The 27,275-nt window shown below is 42.4% G+C and overlaps 1 protein-coding gene, 1 non-coding gene and 1 pseudogene across 2 annotated transcripts in view; 1 reads left to right on the top strand and 2 right to left on the bottom strand.

Moving 5' to 3' along the window:
- Nucleotides 1–23,474, top strand: part of LOC127913681 (probable E3 ubiquitin-protein ligase HERC3) — a 37,142-nt pseudogene extending 13,668 nt beyond the window's left edge.
- On the bottom strand, nt 4,679–4,752 carry trnaa-ugc (transfer RNA alanine (anticodon UGC)). Its single transcript has one exon. It is a non-coding gene; the product is annotated as a tRNA-Ala (tRNA).
- An 855-nt stretch (nt 23,475–24,329) lies between the features above and the next one.
- Nucleotides 24,330–27,275, bottom strand: part of LOC118383878 (protein FAM13A-like) — an 83,654-nt gene continuing 80,708 nt past the window's right edge. Inside the window, 3 exon segments of the mRNA XM_052485239.1 lie at nt 24,330–26,267; nt 26,437–26,538; nt 26,891–27,093. Of these exon segments, the coding sequence (XP_052341199.1) occupies nt 26,144–26,267; nt 26,437–26,538; nt 26,891–27,093 (429 nt within the window). The 3' untranslated portion in view covers nt 24,330–26,143.

Below are 27,275 nucleotides of genomic sequence, written 5' to 3'. Positions count from 1 at the left end.
TTGCATTTCAATCACACACATGCACAATCACATGTTAATGTACTATGTACATTGCATGCACACAGACACCCATACGTGCGCACGCACACACACATTGACGGGGCTGTAGTGCACCAGGTCGAGAGCTTCAAGTTCCTGTGTGTCTACATCACTAAGGATCTATCATGGTCCACACAAACCAACACAGTTGTGGCGGGCACGACAACACCTCTTCCCCCTCAGGAGGCTGAAAAGATTTGGCATGGGATTCTTAAGGTTTTTAGAGCTGCACCATTGAGAGCATCTTGACTGGCTGCGTCACCACTTGCTATGGCAACTGCAGGCGCTACAGAGGGTAGTGCGTACAGCCCTGTACATCACTGGGGCCGAGCTCCCTGCCATCTAGGACCTCTATACCAGGCGGTGTCAGAGGAAGGCCCTAAAAATTATCAAAGACTCCAGCTACCCAAGTCATAGCATGTTCTTTCTGCTACCGCACAGCAAGCGGTACCAATGCACCAAGTCTGGAACCAACAGGAACCTGAACAGCTTCTATCCCCAAGCCATAAGACTGTTAAATAGTCCAGGTAGCTATTGATTACTATCTGCATTGACCCTCCTTTGCACAAACTCTTGACTCATCACATATGCTGCTCTTGCTGTTTATCTATCCTGTGGCCTAGTCACTTTATCCCTACCTACAGTTAAAGTCGGAAGTTTACATACACTTAGGTTGAATTCATTTTTAAAACTAGTTTTTCAACCACTCCACAAATGTCTTGTTAACAAACTATAGATTTGGCAAGTTGAATAGGACATCTACTTTGTGCATGACACAAGTCATTTTTCCAACAATTGTTTACAGACAGATTATTTCACTTATAATTCACTGTATCACAATTCCAGTGGGTCAGAAGTTTACATACACTAAGTTGATTGTGCCTTTAAACAGCTTGGAAAATTCCAGAAAATTATGTCATGGCTTTAAAAGCTTCTAATTGGCTAATTGACATCATTTGAGTCAATTGGTGGTGTACCTGTGGATGTATTTCAAGGCCTACCTTCACACTCAGTGCCTCTTTGCTTGACATCATGGGAGAATCAAAAGAAATCAGCCAAGACAAAATTGTAGACTTCCACAAGTCTGGTTCATCCTTGGGAGCAATTTCCAAACACCTGAAGTTACCACGTTCATCTGTACAAACAATTGAATGCAAGTATAAACACCATGGGACCACGCAGCCGTCATACCGCTCAGGAAGGAGACGTGTTCTGTCTCCTAGAGATGAACGTACTTTGGTGTGAAAAGTGCAAATCAATCCCAGAACAACAGCAAAGGACCTTGTGAAGATGCTGGAGGAAACGGGTACAAAAGTATCTATATCCACAGTAAAACGACTCCTATATTGACATAGCCTAAAAGGCCACTCAGCAAGGAAGAAGCCACTGCTCCAAAACCGCCATACAAATGGTTTGCAACTGCACATGGGTACAAAGATTGTACTTTTTGGAGAAATGTCCTCTGTTTGGCCATAATGACCATTGTTATGTTTGGAGGAAAAATGGGGATCTTTGCAAGCCGAAGAACACCATCCCAATCGTGATGCACGGGGGTGGCAGCATCATGTTGTGGGGGTGCTTTGCTGCAGGAGTGACTGGTGCACTTCACAAAATAGATGGCATCATGAGGAAGGAAGGAAGGAAGGAAGGAAGGAAGGAAGGAAGGAAGGAAAATGTTGTGGATATATTGAAGCAACATCTCAAGACATCAGTCGGGAAGTTGAAGCTTGGTCGCAAATGGGTCTACCAATGGACAATGACCCCAAGCATACTTCCAAAGTTTTGGCAAAATGGCTTAAGGACAATAAAGCCTATAGAAACTTTGTGGGCAGAACTGAAGAAGCATGTGTGATCAAGGAGGCCTACAAACCTGACTCAGTTACACCAGCTCTGTCAGGAGGACTGGGCCAAAATTCACTCCACTTATTCACTCAACTTATTTGACCCAAGTTAAACAATTTAAAGGCAATGCTACCAAATGCTAATTGAGTGTATGTAAACTTCTGACCCACTGGGAATGTGATGAACGAAATAAAAGCTGAAGTAAATCATTCTCTATACTATTATTCATTCTTAAAATAACGTGGTGATCCTAACTGACTAACTAACTGGGAATTTTTACTAGGATTAAATGTCAGGAATTGTGAAACTGAGTTTAAATGTATTTTGCTAAGGTGTATGTAAACTTCCGACTTCAACTGTATATGTACATATCTACCTCAATTACCCTGTATCCCTGCACATCGACTCGGTACTGGTACCCTGTGTTTATAGCCAAGTTATCGTTTCTCCTTGTATATTTACTCCTGGGGTTATCTTTCTATTATTTGTTATTTTATTTTTCTCTCTGCGTTGTTGGGAAGGGCTGTAAGTAAGCATTTCACTGTTAGTCCACGCTTGTTGTTTACGAAGCATGCAGGTACACCGGCGCACAGACAAATACCCTCATGCACACAAATGTGCTGAACAGTGTTTGATACTGTATACCCTGTACACCTCAGTCTACCACAAATACTCTTTCTCCATACTGCACAGTCAGTCCCAGGAAAATGGCAGTTATACAACTGTCATAATGGTATACACTTCATGTGTACAGTGCATCACATGGCACTTCTGTCATACTTTTAAATATGCATTGTCACTGCAGGTTCCCTTTAAAAGATGCTGGAATGTGATGTGTTGTCTTGTTTTTTGTATGGTGGTGTGTTATATTCCCATAGATAACTGGTGGTGTGTTATATTAACTGGTGGTGTGTTATCTGGATCCGTAACTGGTGGTGTGGTATATTAACTGGTGGTGTGTTATATTCTGGATCCCCGTAGATAACTGGTGGTGTGTTATATTCTGGATCCGTAGATAACTGGTGGTGTGTTATATTAACTGGTGGTGTGTTATATTCTGGAGATAACTGGTGGTGTGGTATATTAACTGGTGGTGTGTTATATTCTGGATCCGTAGATAACTGGTGGTGTGGTATATTAACTGGTGGTGTGTTATATTCTGGATCCCGTAGATAACTGGTGGTGTGTTATATTCTGGATCCCTGCAGATAACTGGTGGTGTGTTATATTCTGGATCCCTGCAGATAACTGGTGGTGTGTTATATTCTGGATCCCTCTAACTGGTGGTGTGTTTATATTCAGATAACCCCCTGCAGATAACTGGTGGTGTGTTATATTCTGGATCCCCGCAGATAACTGGTGGTGTGTTATATTCTGGATCCCCGCAGATAACTGGTGGTGTGTTATATTCTGGATCCCCACAGATAACTGGTGGTGCCTGGTGGACGGCGGTGTGTTCTCCAGGCTGGTGGACATGTATAAGAGCATCGTGGTGTTCCTGTTAACCGGAGGAAAGGCCCTGCTCGTCCCTGTCTTCCTAGAAAACTATACCAGTGCCACGCTAAAGCTTCTAGAGAAACTTCATAAGGTAACATTTCCTGCTAATGTACATGGGGAAACTTCATTAGCTCATTCTTTATATAAAAAGTTTCTCTAGATAGTTTTATACTAAGCTTGTGAAGAAACTTCAAGAGGTGTTATGATTCCCGTCCTTAAACATAGGTCTACTGTGCGAATAGGATCCTTAGGTTAGGAACACATGAGTTGTCCTTTTTTTAAAGAATGTCGGTAATGCAAAAAATAGGTTTACAGAATTGTGGGAAAATATCAAGTATGCATGAAATCCTTTTATATATAAATGTATCAAACCGCAAGAGACTTCCTGGTATAAAAGAAAGGTAAACAATCATAATGATGAGTGTGTGTGTTCTGAGCAGGGCTGTTGTGCTGCTGTGTGTGTCCAGGTTAACCTGAAGGCCGGGCATGTAGAGTACAACCGCTTCTATATCCCTGACATCACCACCCTGGTGGACATCCAGGAAGACTACCTCAAGTGGTTTCTGAGTAAAGCAGAGATTGTGAGTACTGGAGATCTCTACGTCTCTCTCTCTTGTGACGATGTCGTCCTGTGGAATTTGGTGTGTGTGTGTGTCCAATTATCTAATTCTCATCCGAATCCAATGGGATGCTACTCTCACAGACGAGCCCCCTAGCCCCTACCCCTCTTCCCTCCCTCTTTCTCCCTGCATAGTAGAATCTGTCGAACTGTGTAGGCCCTTTCTAGGAAGAGCACAGAGACTTTGTTGTCCCCACCCTCATATTTTCACCTTTGTACTTTGTAGCTCTGGCCAATGTCTCAGTAAACTGGTATAGCTAGACAGCTATGCCCCTGCCACCAGCTGTCAACCTGAATAAACTGTTATGATCCTCTACAATATAGTTTTCATGGGTAATTTGGACAAAACTGAGTTGATGATTATAATTTTGTTTTTCAGAAAATGAGAACACCAGCAGTACAGGTATACAGGCTATTTTCTAATCAAATGAGTGTAAATGCCACATTATCTATATGCTCTTCAAACAATAACGTTTCTCTTTTCATCCATTCAGAGCTCAGTGACTTTATGTGCCTACCCGTTCATACTGAACGCCCAAGCCAAGACCACCATGCTGCAAACTGACGCTGAGCTACAGATGCAGGTAACAGCCAGGATTGGAAAATATATATGTACATTTTTACAGATGCTCTGGCACAGAGTGACTTATAGTAGTGAGTGCATACATTTTCATTAGTAATAGTCCCTTGTGGGAATCGAACCCACAACCCTGGCATTGCAAATGCCATGCTCTACCAACTGAGCCACACGGGACCGTTATATTAAAAGTTTCCACTGTTAACTCAAAGTTTGAAACTGATTTATGTTGACATTTGCCGTGATAAAATAACTTGTTTTTATAGACAATGTAAGAATGAATCATGTCCCTTGGAGACCATTTAATTGCACTTGTCTTTTTTTAAACACTTGATGTAAAAAAAGAAAAAAATATATAATTTCCATCTCTCCTACACATATTATTTCCCCCGTCTGTGACCTTTTCCAAGATGGCGGTGAGCGGGGCCAACATGCATAACGTTTTCATGCTGCTGACGCTGGAACCCCTCCTGGCACGGAACCCCTTCCTGGTGCTCCACGTACGCAGGGACCACTTAGTGAGCGACGCGCTGAGAGAGCTCACCATCTACTCTGACGTCGACCTCAAGAAGCCCCTCAAGGTCTGAGTTCAGCACCTCTCAGGGCGACAAAGGTCATGTAGTGTGTCGTAAATAGACATGGAAAGATTTTTTTTAGGAGAGATCTTTGTAATCAAAGAGAAATAAGAACACCACCAATCATCAATTGTTTGTCAACGGCTGCACACTGTTGTTAGTGCCACTTGAATTACAGGAACTAAGGCCATATCACTTGAAGATGAGAAAGTGATTGACAGAGTATTTGGGCTCAGTTAGTGCAAGTTTAATTACAGGAACTAAGGCCCTCCCTCCCCCTCTAGGTGATCTTTGATGGGGAGGAGGCGGTGGATGCAGGGGGTAACCAAGGAGTTCTTCCTACTGCTGTTGAAGGAGCTGATGGACCCTGTGTACGGCATGTTCACCCAGTACACCCAGTCCAACCTGCTCTGGTTCTCTGATAAAGTGAGTCATGTACCACTCAGTGGAGGCTGCTGAGGGAAGGACGACTCATAATAATGGCTGGAACAGAGCAAATGGAATCGCATCAAACACAAGGAAACCATGTGTTTAATGTATTTCATACCATTCCACCTATTCCTCACCAGCCATTACCACGAGCCCGTCCTCCCCAATTAAGGTGCCACCAACCTCCTGTGTGACCGCTTCTACTGCACAACACTGTACAACTAACCACGATCTTACTGTACATATAGGGCTAATGGCATTCATAACATGGTATAATAAAACCGTGAACCATTCACACTACACAACACTAACACTAACAAATGTTGATAACTGAACATATCTAACTGTAATTATAAACTGGGTGGTTCGAGCCCTGAATGCTGATTGGCTGACAGCCGTGATATATCAGACCGTATACCACGGGTATGAACGAACATGTATTTTTATTGTTCTAATTACATTAGTAACCAGTTTATAATAGCAATAAGGCACCTCCGCATTACATCGTGCAAAGAACAGCCCTTAACCGTGGTATATTGGCCATATACCACAACCCGCCGAGGTGCCTTATTGCTTAAATATAGTGCTGATGTTACTCATAATTCTGTGTAAAAAAATAACACTCTACTCGAAAAGGGACATAGTATTAAATATTTCTTGCAAGTGCGTTGGAGTATAGTACATGATTCAAGAGAAGTGTATTAAATGCCTTCACTGACCTTGGCAACGGTTGCTACAGGAACAAAATAAAAAAGGGAAGTGTTGCAAGCGAACAGTGTAGTAGTCTATTGAATAACTGTTTTTTATGTCTCCAGGTAAGAACACATTCTCTTTTACAGTAATGACAATAAAACATGTCTAACCGTTAATGGGGTACTGTGACATCATAGAATTGTCTCTTTGTAGAAAACCAATGTTAGTCTGTCTGACATGCATCCTAATTGGCCCACTATTCCCTATATAGGGCTCTATGCCATTTGGGCCACAGACCCTATCTATTGTATGAAGCAACACCAAGGTCATATTAGTTGTCAAATCCCTTCTACTCATGTTCTGGAAGCCAGCCAACCGCCTCAACATGTCAGAAGGGTCAATTTCATTATCTTCTAAATCTAAACAACGTTATTCATTTTCAAAGCCGAACAAGGTCACAAACAACGTTTCAAAATATTTTCAAATGCTCTGAATAGACACGGTTGGTCTTGGTTACCGGAGTGTTTACCGGTGTCTCGTAACGTCTTTTGTCTGTATTTCAATGACCTTTGTTAACCCCCCGACCCAGGCCTGGCTGTGTGGCCTGACCATTGTGCTGTAAGTTGGATACATTCTATTGTGTGAAGGGACATGCCACTAGGCCAGAAAGGTCATATTTGTTGTGGTTTGTTGAGGGTAGAAATAATTATTGTATTGAAATATGAACCTCTTATGTAATGAGAGCCGTCCTATCGGAGTGAGTTGGCGTAGGTCAGCGTTTTTCCAGGAAAAGGGACACCCATGCGAGGCAAGGTGACATCGGGAACGTTCACTCACGTATACAAAATAGCACCCTGGGTCGTGGGAATATTAATGAATGTCAAAACCCTTTGACACTCGCAATTGACAGTAGTGATTTGAAGGAGGAACTCAAACAGGTCTATAACAACAAAATGAAGCTGAATGGCCTCAATAGGTTTGTAGGGTTCATCAACAATATTTTGTTAGGAAGGCATAATAGGTCATTATTCATATGTAACTTGTAGTTTTAATCAGAAACACATGCGTAATGAATCAACAACAATTCTGAGTAGCCCAGTAATACATTTCCCAGTTGGTGAACATTATTGAATGAAGTGGTTGAATAAAAACAAATGAAATCTTGGTTTGGATTTAAAAACAGACTTTTGGTGGTATGCCAGCCTACATTTCCATCAAAAGCAACATGTACATCTCAATAGTTTAAGTCCTTTAGTTTTTTACTCTCTTAATACTGATGAACCATTTCAGTAGGCTTCTCTTGTTTCTTCCACCTCCTGTATTTTCTGATCAGTGAGGAACGAGCAACAAGAAGAGGACGCCTTTTAAGACTATTGCTATGCACCCAACAAAGAATTGCCTCTCTACTTAACTTCCTTGTTGTGTTTCTCTCTGTTTCTGCCCAGTGTTTTGTGGAGTACAACTGGTTCAATCTGATAGGGATCATTTGTGGGCTGGCCATCTATAACAGCACCGTGGTGGACCTCCACTTCCCCCTGGTCCTTTACAAGAAGCTACTGGGCGTAGCACCCACTCTGGAGGACCTCAAGGAGCTGTCGCCCACAGAGGGCAGGTAATGTGAATTCATAGCCCAGCCACGAGGCCTCTAGGCTGGGATGGACTTGCATGCTAACTCCCCCTAGCCACATCTTGTTAAAAGTTCTACATGGAAAGTGAGTGTTCTTCATTCATTAAAAACTACTTAGTGTTGAACACAATCTTTCTACTGCCATTAGGTATATTGATTGTCCATGCTGTTTGTATAAATGTATTTTCGTCTTTGGTGCGGAGAGATTTCATTCTGGGTATATTTTTTAAACTCCCTCTTCCCTCGTTATTTGAACACTTTGTGTGAACTCAACATCTCTTCAGAAGGCAATAATTGAGTGTTGGGCTTAGGGTTGGGCAGCATCCAGATCTTCATACCGTTCCTGTACCATACTAGGGTATATGCTATTACTGGCAGTGCACACTGTTTCTTTCCAAATGCAGAAAACAAAGTTAGGCAGCAGGGATCTTGATCCAGGACAATTTGTAAGTCGCTCTGGATAAGAGCGTCTGCTAAATGACTTAAATGTAAATGTAAATGTGAGATTGTTTGTCTCTGCTGTAATCGCTGTATCAGCGATTTACAGCTGTGAGTCTTTCTGGGTAAGTCTAAGAGCTTTGCACACATGGATTGCACAATATTTGCACATTATTCTTTAAAAAATTCAAGCTCTGTCATGTTGGTTGTTGATCATCGCTAGACAGCCATTTTCAAGTCTTGGCATAGACTTTCAAACCGATTTATGAGTAAAAACTGTGACTAGGCCACTCAGGAACATTCAATATCATCTTGGTAAGCAACTCTAGTGTATATTTGGTCTTTTGTTTTAGGTTATTGTCCTGCTGAAAGGTGAATTAGTCTCCCAGTTCCTGTTGGAAAGCAGACTGAATCAGGTTTTCCTCTAGGATTTTCCCTGTGCTTAGCTTTATTCCGTTTATTTTTATCCTAAACTCTCTAGTCCTTGCAGATGACAAGCATACCCATAACATGGTGCAGCTACCACCATGCTTAAAAATGTGGTACTCAGTGATGTGTTGTGTTAGATTTGCCACAAACATAGCACTTTGTATACAAGACATAAGGTTAATTTCTTTGCCACATTTTTTGCAGTATTACTTTAGTGCCTTTTTACAAACAGGATGCATGTATTCTGCCCTGGCTTCCTTTTCACTCTGTCATTTAGGTTCGTATTGTGGAATAACTACAATGTGGTTGATCCATCCTCAGGAGAAAACTATCACAGCCATTAAACTCTAACTCTTTTAGTCACCATTAGCCTCATGGTGAAATCCCTGTGCCATTTCTTTCCTCTCCTGCAACTGAGTTAGGAAGGACGCCTGTATCTTTGTTGTGAATGGGTATTAATATCAAATCAAATCAAATCAAATCAAATTTATTTATATACACCATCCAAAGTGCAATTAATAACTTCACCATGCTCAAACATCTTTTTCTTTTTTCAATCTGGAAAACCTCTGGTGGTTGTGGTTGAATCTGTGTTTGAAATTCACTGCTTGACTGAGGAACCTTACATATAATTGTATGTGTGGGGTACAGAGATTAGGTAGTCATTCAATAATCACATTAAACACTAAGTGTGCAATAATAGTAAGTTGCATGGACACGAGTCCATGAAACTTACTATGTGACTTGTCAAGCACATTTAGGCTTGCCATAACAAATGGGTTGGATACTTGTTGACTCAAGATATTTCAGCTTTTAATTTTTTATTAATTTGTAAACATTTTTTAAAAATCCACTTTGGCGTTATTGTGTATAGGGCAGTGACACAAAATCTCAATATAATCCAATTTATATTCAGGCTGTAACACAAAAAAATGTGGAAAGAGTCTATGGGTGTGAATACTTTCGGAAGGCACTGTACTTACTGTACATAACCCAGCGGTTGGCCTAGGGTCTAATTGTCTGCAGATGGCCCGGAGGTTGGTGCTGAAGCATTTTATCCTTAGATTACCAGTCCGAGGGCTACAATTAGGGCAGTGCATCGGCCCTTGAGCGTGTCACAGTAAAAGACAGCTTTCTTTAAGGAGTTGGCTCCCTCGGGAGTGTTGGGCCACAAAACAACCCAGACGATGAATAGTGTCTTGTTGTTTTGTCATGGGTTGTGTTGCTTTCTTGGCTTGACTTTTGGGTACACTTAAGACCGAGGCAGTAGAGAGTTGACACAGCTGCGGGTTTTGAACTAAGTGGTGGTGAAGAAATGAAGAAGGAAGAGAAATGAATGACAGTTGGTTAGTCATTTGGGGTGTTTATTTACTCTAGTATTTCTGTGTACTCCTAGTACTCTGAGTTTAAATAAGATTTTTAAAAATGTATTTAACTAGGCAAGTCAGTTAAGAACAAATTCTTATTTACAATGACGGCCTACCCGGGCCAATTGTGCACCGCTTTATGGGACTCTCAATCACGGCTGGTTGTGATACAGCCCGGATTCGAAACAGGGTGTTTGTGTTGACGCCTCTAGCACTGAGATGCAGTGCCTTAGACCGCTGCGCCACTCGGGAGCCCAAAGATAACTGGATATCAAATACAGTTGAAGTCGGAAGTTTACATTTAGGTTGGAGTCATTAAAACTTGTTTTTCAACAACTCCACATAGTTCTTGTTAACAAACTATAGTTTTAGCAAGTCGGTTAGGACAGCTACTTTGTGCACGACGCAAGTAATTTTTCCAACAATTGTTTACTGACAGATTATTTCAATTCACTGTATCACAATTCCAGTGGGTCAGAGGTTTAAATACACAAAGTTGACTGTGCCTTTAAACAGCTTGGAAAATTCCAGAAAATTATGTCATGGCATTAGAAGCTTCTAATTGGCTAATTGACATAATTTGAGTCAATTGGAGGTGTATCTGTGAATGTATTTCAAGGCCTACCTTAAAACTCAGTGCCTGTTTGCTTGATATCATGGGTAAATCAAAAGCCAAGACATCAGAACAAAAATTGTAGACCTCCACAAGGCTGGTTCATCTGTACAAACAATAGTACGCAAGTATAAACACCACGGGACCATGCAGCCGTCATACCGCTCAGGAAGGAGACGCGTTCTGTCTCCAAGAGATCAATGTACTTTGGTGTGAAAAGTGCAAATCAATCCCAGAACAACAGCAAAGGATCTTATGAAGATGCTGGAGGAAACAGGTACAAATGTATTTATATCCACAGTAAAACGAGTCCTATATCGACATAACCTGAAATGCCGCTCAGCAATAAAGAAGCCACTGCTCCAAAACCGCCATAAAGACAGACTATGGGTTGCAACTGCACATGGGGACAAAGATCATACTTTTTGGAGAAATGTCCTCTGGTCTGATAAAACAAAAATATAACTGTTTGGCCATAATGACCATTGTTATGTTTGGAGGAAAAGGGGGACGCTTGCAAGCCGAAGAACACCATCCCAACCTTGAAGCACGGGGTTGCAGCATCATGTTGTGGGGGTGCTTTGCTGCAGGAGGGACTGGTGCACTTCACAAAATAGATGGCATCATGAGGCAGGAAAATTATGTGGATATAGTGAAGCAACATCTCAAGACATCAGTCAGGAAATTTAAGCTTGGTCGCAAATGGGTCTTCCAAATGGACAATGACCCCCAAGCATACTTCCAAATATGTGGCAAAATGGCTTAAGGACAACAAAGTCAAGGTATTGGAGTGGCCATCACAATGCCCTGACCTCAATCCTATAGAATAATTGTGGGCAGAACTGAGAAAGTGTATGTGAGCAAGCAGGCCTACAAACCTGACTCGGTGACATCAGCTCTGTTAGGAGGAATGTGCCAAAATTCACCCAACTTATTGTGGGAAGCTTGTGGAAGGCTACCCAAAATGTTTGACCCAGGTTAAACAATTTTAAAGGCAATGCTACCAAATGCTAATTGAGTGCATGTAAACTTCTGACCCACTGGGAATGTGATGAAAGAAATAAAAGCTGAAGTAAATCTATTCTGACATTTCACATTCTTAAAATAATGTGGTGATCCTAACTGACCTAAAACAGGGAGTTTTTACTAGGATTAAATGTCAGGAATTGTGAAAAACTGAGTTTAAATGTACTTGGCTAAGGTGTATGTAAACTTCCGACTTCAACTGTACCTACTTCAGACTACTGTAGTTCAGAGTACTTTGTGCAGAAAAACTCAACTCCACAACCCGTAAGAACACCACTCCAATACACAGCCCATACAAAGCAAGGCAGCATACTCCCATCCTTGCTCCAACTTCAACAGAATGTGAGACATCCCACTTGGCTGCCCTTTGGGTCTGGAGAGAACGAGGAGTTTCTTTTCCCCTTGGCACCCTATCCCTGGCTCTGTTACTCCATGCATACTTCCGGTGTTGTGTTAGGGTTGGCTAGCTTCTCCCTAGCAAGCATAGCTTAGCGTAGTCCTCCTCCCACACTCTCCATCACTTACGGTCTGTTATTGTCTCCCAGCGTTAACATAGCATAGCCCCCATTCTCCATCACTGTCTATTATTAGCTCCTAGCGTTAGCATAGCATAGCCCCCATTCTTCATCAGTGTCTATTATTGGCTACTAGCACTAGCGTAGCCCCCATTCTCAATCACTGTCTGTGATTGTTAGAATTAGCTGTTAGAATTAGCATAGCCGGCATTCTCCATTACTGCCTATTATTAGTCGCTAGCGTTAGCGCTCAAACAGGCTAGCGCTACAGGAAGCCTTGTTGTTCCCTCTTCTGTTCTATCCTAGATAATCCAGGTGCTTTGGGGATAGAACACAGCTGGCCACCAGGGTAAGCTCTAAAATGTGACGTTAGCGATGTCACTAAATGCTTCTGAGGGCAGAGGCCTTTAAAATGGAGAGTGTGTTATCCGCAGCTAGGTTAGGGAGAAAGTCTTTAGCGATGGCTGAGGCTGTCAGGGAGGGATGCTGTCCGTGTCAGTGATGAAAAGTGTGTTGGCTGAGTCTTTACCTCAAGACGCAGCTATGTGGGAGGAATTTTGATGAGGATGACATTGGTCTTCTATTTCTCTGTCTTGCGTTCCCTCTCTCTCTCTCCCTAGCGCTCCTCTCTTTGTTTTCCCACCATAGTGAGAGAGAACTTACATTCTCTACGGCCATGTGTTAGTGAATACGTCTCTCTTTTTCTCTCTAGGAGTTTACAACAGCTCCTGGACCATGAGGAAGATGACATTGAGGAGACATTTTGTCTAAACTTTGCTGTAAGTCCTCACAGGGGCCCCCCCTGTTGTGAATTGTGCCAACTCTTGGAGATGTCTGAACCCCAAACAAAACATAAACCCACTCCCTCCTGAAACACTACGTCATTACCCATTTAAAAGATGACTGTAAAGAAAGATCTTCACAACATTCAGATGCCAAATCAGATTCTGCAGGATGATATCTAACCCCCACTGTGTCCATCCCAGATCACCAGAGAGTACTATGGTCTGACGGAGGTTAAGGAGCTTATCCCTGGAGGAGACCGCATCACTGTGGACAAGAACAACAGGTGGGGTCCCTTTTATTTATATATATATATATACACTGCTCAAAAAAATAAAGGGAACACTAAAATAACACATCCTAGATCTGACTGAATGAAATATTCTTATTAAATACTTTTTTCTTTACATAGTTGAATGTGCTGACAACAAAATCACACAAACATGATCAATGGAAATCAAATGTATCAACCCATGGAGGTCTGGATTTGGAGTCACTCAAAATTAAAGTGGAAAACCACACTGCAGGCTGATCCAACTTTGATGTAAAACAAGTCAAAATGAGGCTCAGTAGTGTGTGTGGCCTCCACGTGCCTGTATGACCTCCCTACAACGCCTGGGCATGCTCCTGATGAGGTGGCGGTCTCCTCCCAGACCTGGACAAAAGCATCTGCTAACTCCTGGACAGTCTGTGGTGTAACGTGGCGTTGGTGGATGGAGCGGGACATGATGTCCCAGATGTGCTCAATTGGATTCAGGTCTGGGGAACGGGCGGGTCAGTCCATAGCATCAATGCCTTCCTCTTGCAGGAACTGCTGTCACACTCCAGCCACATGAGGTCTAGCATTGTCTTGCATTAGGAGGAACCCAGGGCCAACCGCACCAGCATATGTTCTCACAAGGGGTCTGAGGATCTCATCTCGGTACCTAATTGCAGTCAGGCTACCTCTTGCGAGCACATGGAGGGCTGTGTGGCCCCCCAAAGAAATGCCACCCCACACCATGACTGACCAACCGCCAAACGGGTCATGCTGGAGGATGTTGCAGGCAGCAGAACGTTCTCCACGGCGTCTCCAGACTCTGTCACGTCTGTCACATGTGCTCAGTGTGAACCTGCTTTCATCTGTGAAGAGCACAGGGCGCCAGTGGCGAATTTGCCAATCTTGGTGTTCTCTGTCAAATGCCAAACGTCCTGCACGGTGTTGGGCTGTAAGCACAACCCCCACCTGTGGACGTCGGGCCCTCATACTACCCTCATGGAGTCTGTTTCTGACCTTTTGAGCAGACACATGCACATTTGTGGCCTGCGGAGGTCATTTTGCAGGGCTCTGGCAGTGCTCCTCCTTGCACAAAGGCAGAGGTAGCGGTCATGCTGCTGGGTTGTTGCCCTCCTACGGCCTCCTCCACGTCTCCTGATGTACTAGCCTGTCTCCTGGTAGCGCCTCCATGCTCTGGACGCTACGCTGACAGACACAGCAAACCTTCTTGCCACAGCTACCTGAGCAACTTGTGTGGGTTGTAGACTCCGCCTCATGCTACCACTAGAGTGAAAGCACCGCCAGCATTCAAAAGTGACCAAAACATCAGCCAGGAAGCATAGGTACTGAGAAGTGGTCTGTGGTCACCACCTGCAGAACCACTCCTTTATTGGGGGTGTCTTACTAATTGCCTAGAATTTCCACCTGTTGTCTATTCCATTTTCACAACAGCATGTGACATTTATTGTCAATCAGTGTTGCTTCCTAAGTGGACAGTTTGATTTCACAGAAGTGTGATTGACTTGGAGTTACATTGTGTTTAAGTGTTACCTTTATTTTTTTGACCAGTGTATATTATGCTATTGCAGTCAGTTTTATTGTAAATACGAATAGAATATGTTTCTCTACATTAATGTGGATGCTAACATGATTACGGATAATCCTGAATGAATTGTGAAGAAGTTAGACGTACAAATATTAAGATATGCTAACCTCTCACCATTACAATAACATGGGAGGTTAGCATTGTTTTCGGGGGGTAGCAGAGGGCAGAGCCAAAACAACCAAAAAATGTTTCGCTGTCCCAATACTTTTGGAGCTCACTGTATTTTGAGGCGGCCCTTCTGACACAGAGTTAGAGCAGCTTATGGAGGAGTCCATTGAGGTAACAGTACGGGGGGTGTGCTGGAAGCTTGTGTTGAACAGATGGGGATGTCCCCAGCTGGGATTGGGTTCAGAACAACAGCAGCCCACATCTCTCCACAAATCCTCATTATACTTTGACTAGCCATTTGGCCGTGGGGCCAAATCCTCAGGGCCTCCACCCAGAGAGAGAGAGCAAGCGAAAAACGAACCCATTCATCCTGCCAAAACAGAGTCGGACTACGAAGGCCGTTTTGAAGGCTGTCTGTTATGACTTGAAGTGCAGGCATATCTAGAATTCTCAAGTGGCAGATAGCCTAGTGGTTAAGAACACAGGACCAATAACTGAAAGGTGACTAGGTGAAAAATCTTTCAATGTACTCTTGAGCAAGGCACCTAACCCTAATTGTTGCTGTGGATAGGACCGTCTACTAAAATGTAAATAAGTGAAAGCATTATTCCAGGAGTTTTTCCTACTTATAGACTATAACTGCAGCCCAGAGTTTTCCTGGACAGGTCACATGGTCAGGAAAAACTGTGAAACAATGAGTTGAGTCACCTTTCCTCTTCATTACACCGAGGGAGGTTTGTTTATTGTGAGTGGAGTTGTGGAGGTTAGCTTAGCCCACAGATGCTATGGCAAGTTTCCTGCTCCCATTCCTCATTGCCGTTTGTCAGATCGAGTGTTTTTATTTCTGTCTGTGGGGCTCGTCAGTTAAATCTCTGGAGGGAGAGGCTGGGGAGTGTGTGTGTGTGTCTGTTTGAGTGTGACTGTGTCAGTGTATGTGAGTGTATATTAGCCACATGTGTGTGTTTTAGTAAGAAAGGGAGAGTAGGCCGAAGAGCAACGTTCCTATTCCCCTGCAGCTCTCCTTACGTCTCTGTAGCTGGCTGCTACAGTATCTGTCAGGAAATCAGGTGGGTGGCCAACCATGTTGCTACACAGAGTTCACACATCCTCCCTGGGCCATGCTGTGCTGAACTCCAGTCCTGACACACACTGCCATCATCATCTTATCCTCCTCACAGGAACCTCACACAGGGACAGATTGTGTGTGTGTGTGTGTGTGTGTGTGTGTGTGTGTGAACATCCTATGTGCAAGGGCACAGTTGACTCTCTATCCAGTCATGTGCTGTTTTAAAGATAAAGTTCTTTACCAGTTAAGTTCCTGACTAAATGAGAGAAATTAATCAGGATAGTCCCATCCTTTAACTGTCATGGTTGTTTATTACTAGGATGAAAGTATTAATGAGTAGAGCTCCAATCCACATTGCAGAATGCACAGTACGGGTGTCTCAGTCCCATGGATCTCAATTATAGATGGTTATGGTGGAGGGTTATGTATAGTCTATTTTAATCTGTTTTGATTGGCCGGTGCAGTGGCCAAGGGTCTCCGGGTCTCCAATCTGCCCAGTAGAGCGTGTCTCCAGAACACAGAACACCTCCCCTGTGACACCTCCTCCTGGGAGAGACCGCTAGTCTGTGTCACAAATGGCAACCTATTTCCTTTGAAGTAGTGCACTATATAGGGAATTGGGTGCCACTTGAGACACAGGCTTAGTGCTGCTCTCACTGATATTCTCTATCCTCACAAAGCCCTATTCCCTTCCTGAGGGGATAGGCCTGCCATGAGAATGAAGCTGACAGTCACAGGAACAACATGTTCAGTCGCAGCCTCAAAGGAACATTTCACCCAAAACTATATTTTGGTATTTGTCCATTGTTGACATAGTCCCAAAAGGTTTTGCTTGTCAGCAATCACATTTTCAAGATATGTAATGTTCAAAATACAGAAATCATCCCTATATGATGACTTTTAATAACAAACTTGTTCATCAAATAATAGAGTAATGACCAACTAAATCAAAAGGCCTAGCTGTGTCAGAGTATAACTTATTCAGTGATCAAGCTGAAGGAAAGTCCTTTGTTTAAACAGTTCTATGGCGCTTGGATAGTCTTCAGCAGCTCCTGCTGCTCTCCATGTGGGGAAACCATTCATTTAAACCATAAGGAGGCCACTCAGGCCAGCTGACCTGTAGAGCAGTGGGTTATGGGCCATGTAGTCTTCACCATGACGGCCATCTTAGGGCTGACAACCCCTCTGTGGCATGGCCGTAGTTGGAGGGGATTGTCACATCACGTGTGTGTGTGTGTGTGTGTGTGTGTGTGTGTATTAGTGCAGCAACATGAGACAGGCAGGGGTTTAAGCATTAACAAATGAAAATGGTTACAGGGAATTTCTCTCACTCAAAAATCATATGAAGATGGCATAAGTCATGGCAAAATGTGCAGAATATCACTGAATTCGCTTTGAAACTGCAAACGTTTCTATCCACCCCGTCGCAAAATGTGTATACGTGCCAGAAATTTGCTTTAAAACTACAACATTTTCTCTCCGTCCCATGTTAAATAGTAGAATTGCATGAAATTAGTTTCACAACTGCAAAACTTTCTCTCCACTCCATGGCAAAATGTGTAGAATTGCAGGAAATTATTAAAATGTCAAATGTTTCTATTTGCTGCCAAGAGTGTTTGCATACAGGCCACAAAGGTTAGGGCTGGCTCTGGCTATTCACTACAACCAGACTACTGATTGGATCTCCAAAATTGGGATGGTTAACTGTATGGCCACTCAATATTCTTTGTGTTATGTCTGTCGGTCTGTGTCTCTCTCTGTGTCAGGGAGGAGTTTGTGGAGGCCTACCTGAAGTACATGTTCAGGGACTCTGTGAGCGAGCTGTACCAGGCCTTCTCCTCTGGGTTCCTGAAGGTGTGTGGTGGGAAGATCCTGTCGCTGTTCCAGCCCTCCGAGCTTATGGCCATGGTGGTGGGAAACAACAACTATAACTGGGAAGAAATGGAGAAGGTGAGCTTTAAAGCTAACGCTCATGCTAATGGTAGGTGATACAAAGCTAACCCTAATGGTAGGTGATACAAAGCTAACCCTAATGGTAGGTGATGGAGAATGTGAGTGCTAATGCTAAGCTAATCCTAATGGTGGGTGATGGAGAATGTGAGAATGCTAAGCTAACCCTACATGGTAGATGATGGAGAATGTAAGAGTGAATACACCCCAGGGCAGTCGATCACTGAGTCAAACATCCACGGAAAACACTGGTGTTGACACTACATACTGTTACCGGAGAACATCAAAATGGGTGTGAAATATAATAAAACAGTTGATGCCATACTGCAAAGCACAGTGTCAAAACGAATCAAAATAATTGTTTTAATTGTTGACCCATCACTAAAACGAACCTTGACCAGGTAGTTCCTGAGGGCATAGCCAATTAGACAAAACCCTTCAGTCAGAAACCAGGAAGTTCGAAAGTCTGTCTGGTCAAGTTCGAGTGTCGGGACATGTTGGCTCGCTGAGCCGGGGAGGGCATGGGGATTAGCCATTGACTAATGGAGGAAGTTAAAAAGGTCACCGTAAGTAATGTACACTGGGCTTCTCCTAGATTCGTTTTGTTTTTAGCGTGTTGATGTCTTCAGATGATTGTAAGGGGTCTGTGATCTGTGTTTACTGGGAGTGTCGTGTGCAGGATATTGACAACATGATGGGGACTCTTGCATAAGCGGGGTGTTTTCACAGAACTGCTCAGAATGTGGGAAATGTGTATGAAGTTTGAACGCTGGGGCTACATTAGGCTAGGTAAAGGGTCTGCACCACACACACACACACACACACACACACACAGCTCTGAGGAATTCCACAGGCTGTCACATATGAAGGAATCATGTTCTAACTCTGAATAACACTTAATGATAGTGACCAAGTAGAATGCTTTATACAAATCATAGCAGTTGGCCAACTTCAGTTAGATAACTGTCCCTAATATAATAGAACCATATTATGTTGTTTTGGCTTTTCTACTACAGAATGCGGTTTACAAAGGAGAGTATTCAGCCACTCATCCGACTGTGAGGATGTTTTGGGAGGTATTCCATGAGTTCCCTCTGGAAGAGCCACTCTGGAAAGAAGAAGCGGTTCTTATGTAAGTACTAAGTAGAGCCCTCGGTTCTTATGTAAGTACTATGTAGAGACCTATGTAAGTACTATGTAGACCTCGGTTCTTATGTAAGTACTATGTAGAGACCTCGGTTCTTATGTAAGTACTATGTAGAGACCTATGTAAGTACTATGAGAGACCTCGGTTCTTATGTAAGTACTAGGTAGAGCCCTCGGTTCTTTTCTAAGTATTAATACGAGCCCTCGGTTCTTATGTAAGTATTAATACGAGAGCCCTCGGTTCTTATGTAAGTATTAATACGAGAGCCCTCGGTTCTTATGTAAGTATTAATACGAGATGTAAGTATTAATACCCCTCCGTTCTTATGTAAGTATTAAGAGCCCTCGGTTCTTATGTAAATACTGAGTAGAGCCCTCGGTTCTTTTCTAAGTATTAATACGAGAGCCCTCGGTTCTTATGTAAGTATTGAGAGCCCTAAGTATTAATACGAGAGCCCTCGGTTCTTGTAAATACTAAGAGCCCTCGGTTATTTTCTAAGTATTAATATTAAGAGCCCTCGGTTCTTATGTAAGTATTAATAGGAGAGCCCTCGGTTCTTATGTAAGTATTAATACGAGAGCCCTCGGTTCTTATGTAAATACTGGTTCTTTTCTAATGTAAATACTGAGCCCTCGGTTCTTATGTAAGTATTAATACGAGAGCCCTCGGTTCTTATGTAAGTATTAATACGAGAGCCCTCGGTTCTTATGTAAGTATTAATACGAGAGCCCTCGGTTCTTATGTAAGTATTAATACGAGAGCCCTCGGTTCTTATGTAAATACTGAGTAGAGCCCTCGGTTCTTATGTAAGTATTAATACGAGAGCCCTCGGTTCTTATGTAAATACTGAGTAGAGCCCTCGGTTCTTATGTAAGTATTAATACGAGAGCCCTTGGTTCTTATGTAAATACTGAGTAGAGCCCTCAGCCAACACCTCATTAAACTATCACAATGACAATCTGTAGTTTTACTCAAGGTCTAAATAGGCACTTACAGTGCCTTGCGAAAGTATTCGGCCCCCTTGAACTTTGCGACCTTTTGCCACATTTCAGGCTTCAAACATAAAGATATAAAACTGTATTTTTTTGTGAAGAATCAACAACAAGTGGGACACAATCATGAAGTGGAACGACATTTATTGGATATTTCAAACTTTTTTAACAAATCAAAAACTGAAAAATTGGGTGTGCAAAATTATTCAGCCCCTTTACTTTCAGTGCAGTAAACTCTCTCCAGAAGTTCAGTGAGGATCTCTGAATGATCCAATGTTGACCTAAATGACTAATGATGATAAATACAATCCACCTGTGTGTAAATCAAGTCTCCGTATAAATGCACCTGCACTGTGATAGTCTCAGAGGTCCGTTAAAAGCGCAGAGAGCATCATGAAGAACAAGGAACACACCAGGCAGGACCGAGATACTGTTGTGAAGAAGTTTAAAGACGGATTTGGATACAAAAAGATTTCCCAAGCTTTAAACATCCCAAGGAGCACTGTGCAAGCGATAATATTGAAATGGAAGGAGTATCAGACCACTGCAAATCTACCAAGACCTGGCCGTCCCTCTAAACTTTCAGCTCATACAAGGAGAAGACTGATCAGAGATGCAGCCAATAGGCCCATGATCACTCTGGATGAACTGCAGAGATCTACAGCTGAGGTGGGGACTCTGTCCATAGGACAACAATCAGTCCAATATTGCACAAATCTGGCCTCTATGGAAGAGTGGCAAGAAGAAAGCCATTTCTTAAAGATATCCATAAAAAGTGTCGTTTAAAGTTTGCCACAAGCCACCTGGGAGACACACCAAACATTTTTTTTTTTTTACCTTTATTTAACCAGGCAAGTCAGTTAAGAACATATTCTTATTTTCAATGACGGCCTGGGAACAGTTTAACTGCCTGTTCAGGGCAGAACGACAGATTTGTACCTTGTCAGCTCGGGGAACTCGCAACCTTCCGGTTACTAGTCCAACGCTCTAACCACTAGGCTGCTGCATGTGGAAGAAGCTGCTCTGGTCAGATGAAACCAAAATCAAACTTTTTGGCAACAATGCAAAACGTTATTTTTGCCGTAAACAACACAGCTCATCACCCTGAACAACCATCCCCACTGTCAAACATGGTTGGCAGCATCATGGTTTGGGCCTGCTTTTCTTCAGCAGGGACAGGGAAGATGGTTAAAATTGATGGGAAGATGGATGGAGCCAAATACAGGACCATTCTGGAAGAAAACCTGATGGAGTCTGCAAAAGACCTGAGACTGGGACGGAGATTTGTCTTCCAACAAGACAATGATCCAAAACATAAAGCAAAATCTACAATGGAATGGTTCAAAAATAAACATATCCAGGTGTTAGAATGGCCAAGTCAAAGCCCAGACCTGAATCCAATAGAGAATCTATGGAAAGAACTGAAAACTGCTGTTCACAAATGCTCTCCATCCAACCTCACTGAGCTCGAGCTGTTTTGTAAGGAGGAATGGGAAAAAATGTCAGTCTCTCGATGTGCAAAACTGATAGAGACATACCCCAAGCGACTTACAGCTGTAATCGCAGCAAAAGGTGGCGCTACAAAGTATTAACTTAAGGGGGCTGAATAATTTTGCACGCCCAATTTTTCAGTTTTTGATTTGTTAAAAAAGTTTGAAATATCCAATAAATGTCGTTCCACTTCATTATTGTGTCCCACTTGTTGTTGATTCTTCACAAAAAAATACAGTTTTATCTTTATGTTTGAAGCCTGAAATGTGGCAAAAGGTCGCAAAGTTCAAGGGGGCCGAATACTTTCGCAAGGCACTGTACTAGTGTTGGGACTTAGCCAGTGGCTCAAGCTCAATGTTATCTATTTCTAAAGCTACAAGGAAACAAACTGCTTGAGTATTAGTACTCTCAGCCTCTGATACTGTACATCTAATGCTATCTCTCCCTCTCTCAACTATAATACTATACCTAATGCTAACACTAGCCCTCCCCTTTACTGTCCCCTCTTTCCCAGTATTCCTGACGGGCAGCGACCGCATCCCCATCCATGGCATGGAGAGCCTCCGCATCTCCATCCAGTCCACGTCGGCCGAGGAGCACTATCTGCCCGTGGCCCACACCTGCTACAACCTGCTGGACATGCCCCGCTACCAGACCAAACAGACCCTACACCGCCGTCTCACCCAGGCCGTGGAGCAGTACGAGGGCTTCAGCCTGGTGTGAGACCCAGTGGCTGGTTCAGTGGCTCCCCCTAGAGGCCCAGGGGGAATTAGCATGGCTGCTAATGCTAATGTACTTTAATAACAACGCCCTGTGAATGGGGGTGGCTGGATGGAGGGAAGGGGGCTGCTTTTCCATAGCACTTTCCCTATACAGTTTACCGTAAGAGATGATATATTTTGAGTTAATTGTCTTCTATGCAGATTGATGTACATAACTTGAACAGTTTTAATTAAACCAGCTTTTTGTTGCTTTAAGATAATTTATTGAATTGAATAGTTTTTTGGGATTTGAAAAATTATACATGTCAGAGGTGAACATTGAAGCCCTTTACCTGGGATCTGGTCTTTTACCGCTGTTCTTGGGTCAGTTTGAGGACAGATGATACCAGATTAATACATGAGTGAACAGCAGGCAGACAGTTCCATACTCAAGCCCAATAAATACATGGCATTCTAATGCCATACCCACAATACCAGTCTATTTCTACATTAAAAAGACTAACTGAATGACTGGAGTTACTTACATGTCCTCAATCTTACATTTATCAATATTTCTTTGATTGCGACGCCGTTGGAGTGATTTTATTACAGTAGTATTGGTGAAGTGTCTTTTTGTTAAATGGATGTTAAAATGTCTGTGTGCATGTTGTCGAGAGGAAATGCTAAAAAGACTCATTGTTACATTATAAACAAAACACATACAGCTAATCCACATTTCTTTGATCCCTGTAACCCCAGATTAGGAATAAATCATCTCAATGTCAGAATGAGTGCACATTTGTAGCCTGGCGGATAATAGGTTGATTTACAGATTATCTGTTCATGGTTCCCACCAGTTCCTTCTGTGATGACACAGCATTCAGACCAAAGACATTAAGATTGGTTGATTTGACCTGCAGAATTAGTCTTGGGTCATTGACTAGGTTTAAGGAACAGATTATATTGGGTCATGTTATTAGCAATAACGAACAGCTCGGTAATGTAGTGCCGTTTGTATCGAGGGTCAGGGGACGCTGCACTCTGAACATCTCTGCATCGTTTCCCGGCCGTTACTTCAATGACTTCTCTCAAGATCTGTGTGTTTGATATGCAAGTGATAAAAATAACTGTCTGTGCATTCTGCCTATTCAGTCCTATTACCGAACGTCTCAGCCAATGGAGGCTGGTATATATTGTATTGTCTACCATTTCTCTGAAGCCACGTCTTTCTCCGCTGTAACTGGGGTTAAGACAAACGTCGTTATCTATAGGGACGGCTGGTCTCCTTGTTTGTCTTTTGTTTTAATACATCAATAGCCACAAATTTGCCCAAGGGGAATCATTACTATTTTGATTTATAATTCGTCACCCTCAGTGTAGACAATGACATAGTGACATTTTGTTTATTCAAAGCTGAGCTAGGGCAATACCTGAGGGAGGCTCAGTGTGTTCTATTATAGCCTGGTCCTTAATCCATTTGTGCTGTTGGCAAGACAACAAACCGATCAGCAACCAGGCTAGGGGAAAAGCCTATTCATTCCTATTATTCTTATTTCACCACGGCAATGGCGACAATTCCAAATCATTGGGTCATTGTTTGCAAATAAGGGCTTATTAGTGGATCTATAACTGGATTGTTAAGTTTATCATATTTAATTTTGTACCTTCTAAATGGATGACATTTTTCCCTGAACAAATAAAACGTAATTCCAGCTTGTCCTGTAGTTGTTTTAAATCAAGAAGCTATTTTATAGGTTGGTCTGGGAATAAGGATTTGCTTGTGGATAAATGAGCGGTGCATATAGGGGGACTTTGTGTAAAGAAATTCATTTTGTTGTAGAGTTCAACCAATATGAATGAATTTGCAGTGTTCTGTGAAATGTGTTGACATTCACCAATTCAGTACCACACAAACACACCAATGAAAACCCAACGCCAACAAACTCAGTAAAAATATGTTTGGTTTTATATTATATATACAATTTATGTACTAAAATGTACACACCCATAATTCATTATGTCCACCAGTGTTTTACGTTCAATAAAAACGAAAGTCACACTATTAAAATGATCCATTTTGGAGAAAAAGGAAAAATGTACTTGCTCACTTAGCAATGTAAACATAGATCTGGATCCATATTTACAAGGAACAAATAGGCTATGAAAATACCCACATAAAAAAAGAAAGCAGCATGCCTTGATTGAGTATTGAAGGCTCTGCGTTGGGGATTGGCAGCTATTTTGATAGTTATTGGGACTTTTAAGGATGGATGTTCCACACAAAATGGCCCTTGTCAGTGTTGAAAGGTTTGAGCAAAAATATACCACTGATTTCAAGACAAGATAGCTTATTTTCACACAAAGTGAATAGGAAAAGAAAACAGACAAATGCAAAATAATATACAAGCAGTCAAATCCATAAGTGACTGATGACCATGATCACAATAATTAATGAAATTGTATACATTGATCCACTACACTATTTTGGTATGCAATCTGAGTCATTTTCTTTGGATCATAATAACACATCATAGACTATTTTTGCATTCTAGTTCTCAGTTTAAACAAATTAACGCTCCTCTGACATTTCCTCATAGTATGCTAAAAATACACACAATTTCTGGAAACAAACAAATATAAGCATTGATGATGACAAGTGTGTTTTCCTAGGTTAACATCGAGATAATTGCCACGTTCACGTGCTAGTCGGAACTAGGAAAGTCGGAAATGTTCGACTTGCTAACTGGTTGTATTTATACATGTGCAGCGTTCAACTAGTTTGCAAGTCGAAGATTTCAGAGTTTCCTAGTTCCGACTTGCACGTGAATGTGGCATATGGCACCAATCATGAGTTACATTTAAAAAATCCATCCATTGGCTGAACTCTGCTAGACTGGCTGTCTGATTGGTTGTTTGCATGCAGATTGTAACTGTCTGTCTCCCTTACAAAAATACACAATCCCCTCATTTAAGTTCTGATTACAAAATCTTGTTTCTCAAAATGGCAATACCTTAAAGTACATAATCCCAAATCTAATGTTACACTCCACATGAAGACTTTTTTTGAATCCAATATAAAAGTCTATATGAACTATATGAGTCTATATAAACATTCAAAGGAAGAAAAATAAATTAAATCAATACAACACTCTTTGTAAATGTATCCTTTAAATTAGTGATGACTATTTGATGTAGGGTAGTTCTTGGTATCAATCAATATCAAGATGCACCAAAAATGTTTAAAAAAATCTTCCTTTGAAAAAAGGTTGGTTTTGGTCCACTCTCTGCGGGGTCAGGAAAATTAGGATGTTTCTGGTTCAGGGATACAGTATTTTCCTCCACTTCCCCTGAAAAACCGATGTGGGGACTCTACTCAGGTGTCTTTTAAGGCCTGCTACGTTAGGTTAGTAGTCATTCAAAGATGCCCGACATTTTGAGTTCCGGGGTTCTTCTTCTATACGAGGGAAACAACAGACAAGATGGAGTAGCCTCCGGGGCAGCACCTACATGTCAGTTCCAACACCTCTCAGGTCAGTAACTAAACCATACCGTTTCCCTTCTACAGTTGGGATTAATCAGGGGGCAACATGTTGGCATCTCCTGAAGCCAAATGAGTCTATGGCACAAGAAAGAAATAAACATATTGTGAGGGATGATGAGGTGTATCTGTTTTCCTTTCCATGGGCTGGTGTGGTTCATCTCTTATTGAGACTGAGCCTCATTCATTCCTCTGTCAGTCTTTGAGGTTTTCTTTTCTTTAGGTGAACTTAGAGGCATCTCCTTTGCTGATGAGAACCTCTATCAGCCTAAGCTTGGCTTTGATGTGCTTGTATTCGTTATACTCTACCGCCAAAGGGGAGCGGTCTTCCTTCTGCACGTTTCTATGGCAACAGCAAGTGGGAGGAAGCAAAATACAAACATTAGCTGAATGGACGACGGGCAAAATGGCTGTGCAACCCAAGATGAAGGACAGTAAATCACCTCGCATCATCTAATTGTTTACATTTAGTCCAACTATGACACGAAACAAAACCGGAAACGTCATCTTACCTGCCATTTTGCCTGAAGAATTGATCTTCAAACTCTCTTAGGTTCTTGCGGATTCTCTTTTTCTCCTCCCGGGCCTCTTGTAGCTGCTCCACTAGTTCCGGCCTGTGTGTGGGGGAGAACCAAACACCGCTTTAGGCATCTGAACCTCAAAGGTTGTTTTGACTCTAAAATGCTTTTAAAGTCCTTCAGGCTGTTTCAATCTTAGTTGTTTAAGAAGTGAACGTTCTTCTAAACACATGAAATACCACAGCTAACTTGAATAGATAAGACATCAACAATAACACGAGACTACGAATGATTGCAGTACTTTAATTCTACAATCTAAACTACAATGCCCGTGTTATTCACCCATCCAGATGCTTTAGATACAGGTCAATTATATTTAATCCAATTCAACTTTATTTATAACCTCAGGGACAATTAAGAAGAGGTCAGGGCTGGCTTGGGTGCTTACATGGTGGCCGAATGCAGGTTGGACAGACGCATGTCGGTGGTGTTCTTGGAGGGCGAGAGCTCGTCGACGGGCGAGATGAAGCCGTCCGTCTCCTCCTCCAGCTGGTCCAGGAAGCCCAGCATACTGAAGTCTGGACGCACTGTCCCTGTGATCTGGGGCTTGTTGTTGGACTCAGAGTCATCCTCAGAGCCATCCTCCTCCTCCTATGGGCACAAAACCAGCGAAGTGGGAGGTCAGTGGAGGGTTAAGGGGGAAAGGGTGAGCGATGCTGGGGTGAACTGATCGTAGTGCCATGGGGCTGTCAAGGGACCCCCAGGGTCAAGAGCTATGTTAATGCAAGAGAATCAAGTATTGTTCATTTAATGTTACTGGAATCAGAGCACAA

Source organism: Oncorhynchus keta, chromosome 29 (assembly GCF_023373465.1).
Source record: "Oncorhynchus keta strain PuntledgeMale-10-30-2019 chromosome 29, Oket_V2, whole genome shotgun sequence".
Taxonomy (NCBI): Eukaryota; Metazoa; Chordata; class Actinopteri; order Salmoniformes; family Salmonidae; genus Oncorhynchus; species Oncorhynchus keta.
This window is presented reverse-complemented; position numbering and strand designations above follow the sequence as displayed.